This window comes from Drosophila subobscura, chromosome O (assembly GCF_008121235.1).
Source record: "Drosophila subobscura isolate 14011-0131.10 chromosome O, UCBerk_Dsub_1.0, whole genome shotgun sequence".
In the NCBI taxonomy this organism is placed as follows: Eukaryota; Metazoa; Arthropoda; class Insecta; order Diptera; family Drosophilidae; genus Drosophila; species Drosophila subobscura.
In genome coordinates this window covers 21193355-21200967 of record NC_048533.1, presented here as the reverse complement: position 1 = coordinate 21200967, position 7613 = coordinate 21193355, and the positions used below count along the sequence as shown (strand labels likewise).

The 7613-nt window shown below is 47.3% G+C and overlaps 1 protein-coding gene across 2 annotated transcripts; it reads left to right on the top strand.

Moving 5' to 3' along the window:
* Positions 1–410: 410 nt before the first annotated feature.
* On the top strand, positions 411–5081 carry LOC117897406 (ATP-dependent DNA helicase fml1). Of its 2 annotated transcripts, none has more exons than XM_034806230.1 (6): positions 411–554; positions 622–967; positions 1025–1899; positions 1954–4239; positions 4296–4498; positions 4555–5080. In XM_034806230.1, the coding sequence occupies exons 1-6, from the start codon at positions 480–482 to the stop codon at positions 4874–4876; spliced, it is 4107 nt and encodes a 1368-aa protein (XP_034662121.1). In that variant the 5' UTR covers positions 411–479; the 3' UTR covers positions 4877–5080. The 2 variants fall into 2 exon arrangements, with proteins under 2 accessions (XP_034662121.1, XP_034662120.1); XM_034806229.1 differs by having other exon boundaries at positions 412–554; positions 619–967; positions 4555–5081.
* The last annotated feature ends 2532 nt before the right edge of the window (positions 5082–7613 follow it).

Genomic DNA, 7613 nt, shown 5'->3' with positions numbered 1-7613 from the left:
GAAAACCAATGGAATTTCTTAATCGCTTTTGTTGTGTGCTCCATTTTTCAAATTGTTCAATGTTATCAGTTAATATACATGTATCTTTTAATAATTTACATACATTTACATACTGTAGACAAAGCTCCCTTGCTTCCAGAAGGGCGGTTTCAATGAAAAATTCAAATACAAATTTGTAATATAAAGGGTCATAAGGAATACAATCCAATAAAAATTAGTATTTAAAATACATCAAATTGATTCTTCAAACGGATTTAATTATTTTTTCAGTGTTAAAAGTCTTTGCAAGCTGGTAATATTTAATAGAACATCAAAATCGTGGAACGGCATTTAAGACTACGGTATATTTACAGTATATTTTGAAGATGCAATGGTATATTTTGGTATATTTTATCGATAAGTCCGCGGGGATCGCGGCGAATCATAACAAAAACTTTTAACAAAACAAAAAAATAAAAACATTTATTAATGATGTCGTGATGGATGTGGACTGGAACGATAATGATGACGACTTGGTGGCGGCCTTGGAGATACACGAGCTGCTGGAGAGCAACGTAATTGCGCTTTAGTGATAACGCGATCAGCCAGAGACTAATCACAATTTCCGTTCCCACCAAACAGGATCAATCTGTGTCGAAGCCGCAGGAACCTTCAAGCCATGCCGAGGATGAGTGCCATGGCTTCGACATGGCCACCGGCCACAATTGGATCTATCCGAACAATCTGCCGCTGCGCGCGTACCAGCAGACCATCGTCCAGGCGGCTCTCTATAAAAACACACTGGTGGTGCTGCCGACGGGCCTGGGCAAGACCTTCATCGCAGCCGTGGTTATGTACAACTTCTATCGTTGGTATCCGCAAGGCAAGATCATCTTCATGGCGCCAACGCGGCCGCTTGTCGCCCAGCAGATTGCCGCCTGTCAGAAGATCATGCCCTTCCCTTCCTCCGACACCGTGCAGCTGACGGGTAAGTGGAGCTAATAGAGAGGCTCAGAGAGTAATTATTTATCTTCGGTTTTATCAGGACAACTGGCACGTGCGAAGCGCATAAATCTCTGGGCCAACAAGCGAGTTTTCTTCGCCACACCTCAGGTGGTGCACTCCGATATGCTGGAGACGGAGGACGGAGCTCATTTTCCATTTTCCGACATCAAACTGCTGGTGGTGGATGAGGCGCATCGGGCGAAGGGTCGCTACGCCTTCACCCAAGTCGCCGACTGCATGATGGCCCACAATCGGAACTTCCGCATGTTGGCCTTGTCGGCCACGCCAGGACGAACAATTGAGGACGTGTCGAGTGTCTGCCAGAACCTGTACATTGCCAATCTGCAAGTGCGCTGGGACAACTCGATCGATGTGCAGCCCTACGTACACAAGCGCATTATACGCACGATTGTGGTGTCCGTCCAAGATAAGATTAAGGAAACGCGCGAGCGTCTGCTGCAGATAATCGAACCCTATCTGCGACAGCTCATTGCCGCTGACGTTCTGAAGGGCACCAAAGGCAACATCAGCAAGAACAATTTGCTGTATGACCAGAAGGCGTTCAACGAACGCTCAGCCAGGGGCCAGCGACATCCGGAGCACAACATTATAACTGGCAACTTTGCCGTGTGCATCAGTCTGTATCACTCGCTGGAGCTAATGGAGCGGCACGGACTGCGTGTCTTCGTGAATAACTTCGATGCGGATGAGGATGGACGTGAAAAGTTTGTCTTATCACGAGACAGAGACCTCAGGAATCTGATTGATCAGGTGCGCATGGATTTGGGTACTAATCCTCTGGATTACACCACACATCCCATGACGAATGGCGAGCTGCCGCCAATGCCAGCAGACTTAGACTTCGGTCATGCCAAGTATGAAAGGCTGCGACAGGTGCTGGTCGAGCACTTTACGGTAAGAAAGATTCCTTAATCAAAGATCGACTGATGACCCTTCTCAATGTTCCAGTCGCATGCCGATTCCCGTGCCATTGTTTTCTGCGAGTATCGTGAGTCTGTGATGCTGATTCATCGTCTACTCCTGCAGCACCGGCCACTGCTGCGTGCGCGATGTTTTGTTGGCCAAGGCAGCACCGCGGGCGCGAGCTATGCCCTCACGCAGAAGCAGCAGATCCAGATCATGGCTGACTTCCGCAGCGGCACCAGCAACGTCCTCGTGGCCACCTCCATTGGCGAGGAGGGCATTGATGTGGGCGAAGTGGAAATGATTGTGTGCTTCGACATTTGCAGCTCAAACCCGACGCGCTTCGTGCAACGCATAGGTCGAACGGGAAGAAAGAAGAATGGAGAGGTTGTGATGCTCGTCACCGAGGGACGGGAGCACCAAGTCCTCAAAGATGTGCTGGCCAACAAGGATCAAACGAACAAGAAGCTGCTCAACTCGTCTGTGGTGAAAATGTCGCTGTATGCGAACAATCCCCGAATGGTGCCAGCACAGTTTCAGCCCAAGTGCGAGGAGACGCACATGGAAGCAGCGGCCCTTGAGGAAAAACCGAAGTCCAATGCAAAGACAAAGGAACGAAAGCAACCAAAGCCGCCGAGTGTCACCCTCCACAAGTTCTTTAAGCCAAGTAGCCAAGGGACGCAGAGCCAGGAAGGAATACTCCAGGGTTTCGAACCTTATCAGATGAGTAAAGCCTCACAGCTAATGATCCAGGAAGAAGTCTCTCGAAGTGTAGGCGTTAAGAACTTGTTCCTAGACACCCAGGCAACAGCCACACTGAGCAACAGCCAGGAGGATGTGCAACGCCTGCGTAAGCTCACACGCCTGCTGCAATCGAACAAGCCAATTGTCAGTGCCTCCCAAGACTTGGTCAGTCATCTGCAAGACAAGGAACTGCCACGACCGCTGAAGCTCCATTTGCTGCGCAGCAATCCTGACTTTGTGCAGGAAACACATTCAAAGATGCTGAATCAAATCCAGATGAACATACCCGAGCAACGCTTGAATGGCAGGCAGCAGCGCACCAGAAATAATTACCAGCTGCTGTTGGATGTTTGCGAGGGACCCGACAACCTAGAGGAACTCTTGCAGTCGGAGCCATCTCTGGCAGAGATTACACTCAAAGATCTGGAGAGTCCACTGGACGAGCAGACAGAAAGAGATTTTAGAGCCACCTGTGATAAGATATTCGACGGCCTGGATGAGCAGGGCCTGAACTCGGACAATTTCGAGCTGAAGCAGCAGCTGCTGGACAAGTTGGAGCTGCGAAATCTGGAGGCGACAGTTCACGAGCAATTTCGTGTCGATGAAGACAGCTGGTCGGAAGATGAATTCGAGCAAGAGGTGGAAAAAGAATGCAATTCCATGTATCAAAGCCAGTGGCTGGATTTTGCAGCCACAGAAGCGGTGCAGCATAAATCCACGCCGCTTAGAGCGAAGCCGGAGAGCAGAGCAAAGTTCGACGCACTCGAGGAGGAAGATGAAGGCGACTCAAGAGTAGAGGCAAGCGATTTGGGTGATAACTTGGGTCGATTAAATTGCCTGATGAGTGTGGCGAAAACTGAGCCGCAAGAAGCGACAGTTGCGGAAGCTACGGCAGAAGTCACTCAAAGTCCACCGCCAGATGTGCAAACGGAGACAAACCTAACGCTAGAACCTGTAACCACTCAGGATGATGACTTGGGAATCGATTTAAATGACTTCCTAGAACCAATGGATGAGGAGGTGGAGCTGATAAGCCAGCAGAAACGATACACGCTCCTTCCTTGTGATGATATGAAAGAGAACCTGCCTTATGCACCCAAATCCTGCTCTACGCCGCGAAATGTTTCACCAGACATATTTGGATCCGACTCCATGTCACCCTGCAAGCCACAAATCAAAAGTTTAGCCGCCAAATTAGCGGCCAAAACCAGCTCAGCTGCAGCCACAAGTAGCTCTCCCTCAAAAGCTTTCAAACTTCAGTCGCCAGAGCATCGAAAGCGAACGACTCCGAGTTCACCAGAGAAATCACCCAGCATTTTTGATCTGTACCTGAATCGAGTGCGTGGACGCGGACGCATGGCCAAGGCAGCGCAGTCGCTGCATCAGCAAACATCAGTGAAAGCCTCTGCTCCCAGCAACCTTGCAAAGGTCATTGAGGAGGATTCACCTTTCATACGGCGACCATCGAAGCGAAAGATCGTCATCAGTTCCGATGAAGAAGGGCAACAGAAATCAATCATGCAGGTGCCGGCCACCCAGGCTGATTTTGATACGGATGAGGGCGAGACCATTCCAGCCACACAAATGGTACGTCAATCGCATAATTCTTACAGTACTCAAATAATAACTCCCATTTATATCAGGAAACGCCACCGCCCAAGCCACTCCAGAAACGTCGAAGGTTCAACTCCTTTATTATGGATGAAGCTGACAAAAGCGGATCTGATCATGATGAGGAGGCCGAGACCACAATAGGCACGTATCTGAAGGATTCTGTGGTCGTTTCCAGCGACGATGAGCACCACAATAACACCACTGATCATGCCATGTACCTGCAGGCAATCAGGTGAGCAGAGAATACTCTTTAATGCGATTACGTTTACTATAAAATCACATTTTCAGGAGCCCCGTGCAACGTCCTGGTGCCTTTAAGATACCCGCCCGCCGTGTATATCACGATGAGTCGCACATCTTCTCGCAGGCCGTGGAGGCAGAAGCCTCCCAGTATATGCCCTCCTCCTTTGTTGTGGACGATGACAGTTTGAGCCACGAGAAGCATGATGTCTCCGAATGCCCGCTGGAGCGGGCGGAACGTATTCTCAAGGAGCGACGGAGACAGCGACGACTTGGCGTCGTAGTGCCACCAGCTGCATCCAACAAGCGTCGTCGTGTGCACAGAGTAGCCAGTTCCAGCGATGATGATGATGTGATCTGTTTGGATTGAAGTCCCAATCGAATACGATATTCAGTGTACAGTGAATGCGGGCAATACATGTGTTCAAGTTCAAATTAATTCTAAGATTATTGTAAATCAAAGCAATTTGTTATAGTTTTTACTCTGTTTGATAATTCATGTTCATTTGTGTCTTTGTGCCATTCCATTGTTAGAAATTATTTTGAGAATTATATTTTCGTCATTCAATCGATTGTGTCATAAATATAATTTATGCAGGCCGATTTCTGCGCCCCTTTTTTGGCCTTCTCGGCCACGACCCACTATGCGCCCATTGTCGCCAAAGTTCCTAAAATTGCCGTCGAAGTTCATAAAACTGCCGACATTTCTACAAGACTTTATTTGACTTCTTACTGCTAGATGGCGCATATGTACAAGAGTTTCATATCTTTCAGCTTTTAGTCACAAAAAGGAGGATGTATATTTCGGTATATTTTGTGGACTGTCAGCACAGCTGTTCGTCAGTTGCGCAAAAATGCGCACATTCGATTTGAAATTTGAAATTGTTGTGGGGGCGGGGAGGAAATGAAACCGACATATCTTTCAACAAATTTTTCCAAAATCATACCTCATGAAAGAGCTTCATGAAAGAAGGTATAAAACCTTCCATTAGCGGAAAGGCCAAGCAGAATTAAACCGGGCTGCAAAGCATTACTGGAACCGTAACATAATGCATTAATTAAGGCCAAGTTGCAGTAAAAATATGTCCATTTAATATATGTCCAGTAACTACAACCAGAGACCCATTACTATACTTCATGGCATACATAAAATTGAAGGTACAGTGCCGATAAAGCACATTCAAATTGCCCGCATCGGGGGGGTTTCTACCAACATTTTTGCACTGCAGTGTGCGCGGCATAATCAATAATTTTTAATTTAACAACAATCGCACAATCGTTTCAGCGTAATAACCATTATTATATTTTCAACAATAACAGGCACAACAACAACAACAATAGTAAAAGCAACAACGAAAACTCAATTCAATTTTAATGGAGTAGCAATAAAACAGAAAAAGCGAAAAAAATTGCTAAAGCCATGCGGCGGCCATAAGCCAGGTCCGGGGGAGACTGTGGACCGGGCCACGGAACGATTGCTGGAGTCAGCCAACCAGACGGAAAAGCGAACCAGTCAGGCAGTACAGTACAATTTTGCAATTGCAATAAAATAATTTAAAATCGTTTTCATCAACATCAACTCAAAGAGTTGTTGTTGCCAGTCGAAATGCAAAAATGATTTTGCGGCAATCAGCAATTCCTGGACCGGCTCCGGCCCGGCCTGGCCTGGCCTGGCATGGCCCGATCAAAATGATGGATGGCTATTTGAAATTGATTCGCTGTGAATGTGAATGCGATTTCCATGCCATTCCCCTGACTGTGTGTGTGTGTCTCTCTCTGTCTTGGCCATCATTTTCATAGTGGCAATCGCCATTGCCAGAGCCAGAGTCCAAGCCAATTGCAGGTTCAGCTGGCTGACTGGGCTGGGATCTGGCCCGAGTCGTCTTTACGGTCTCGACGATTTCCTTAATACGAAACGTGCTTGCCTGATGCGCCGTGTCCAATTTTGTAGTTCGTTCTTTGTAGGGTATGCTAAATCGCACCGCACTCAAATCTGAGCGTTCTCAGAGTTTCACTTTGGCTTTAAGTCTGGCTTTGGGTTTGGGGCTTTGCTTTTATAAATGGTCTGCCTCTAGTGGGCTGGGCCTATCGTTTTAGTCGATTTGCGGTTTAAATTGTCTTGCGAAACAAAACCAATTCCAATTTCAAACAAAACGTTTTGCTAAAATTACGCAAAAGGTGTACCCCGGACGTGCTGTTGCAACGCGATTAAGTTGAAGTTGAAGTCGGAGATGAAGATACAAAAAAACTGCAGTAAATGATCTGCAGAGCTCATCGGAAGTGCTTTTTTTACTGATTGGCATTCTGCAGGAAATGATCTGGTGATTTACGATCATAATGAAGAGCAGTTTCCAGGCCATATGCTTGATTCCTTCCCAATGACAAATCGATTTCAAATTGTTCCGCTGACTCGGGGCAAACACAATGGAAACGCCCACCAACGAGGGTCTCTCTGTGCGATCGCGCTCTATCATATCTCTTGACAAATTGATATTGTCTAGGCCATTTTCGATATGCATATTTATGTTTTCGATACACGACTTTGTTGCCCGGCCTGTTTTTATCGTTTTATAATTTTTCTTGGCTCCCCCCACTCCGTCCTGGGCGTCTTGTCAACACACTCACTTAGGGACAAAGGGCGGGTATAATGGGTTTTTGTGGCGGCCATCGCATCGCCAGCAGAGCGCATCCACATCCGGCCTGGCCTGAAGTTCTTTGTTTTGCCTGATAAGTTTCTTGATGCCCCGTTGACTCGTCTTGTCATATTATCATGTTGGCATGTCAAAAGTGCTAGGCAATTATGGCCTGTCGCTCTCTCGTCTGGGCTCTCGTTTTGTGTGGGCTTCGCATTTGTGTATTTATTTATGAGGTTTTATGGACGTTGTCTTTGATTAATGTATGACAGCGCTGGCCATATGAATATTAAACTTTTGCCTGGCCTGCCGCTTTCCCATTTAGAGGCGACATCAATTAGCCGCTGGCCGAGCTCAGCTCGCGTATAAATACATTAACACAAATCGTCGAGCATTCGGAGTGCCCCAAGCCGCAGGCCCCAGGTCGTTCCCTGCCTCTCTCTGTTATCGCCACTTGTAAATGTCTCAACTATT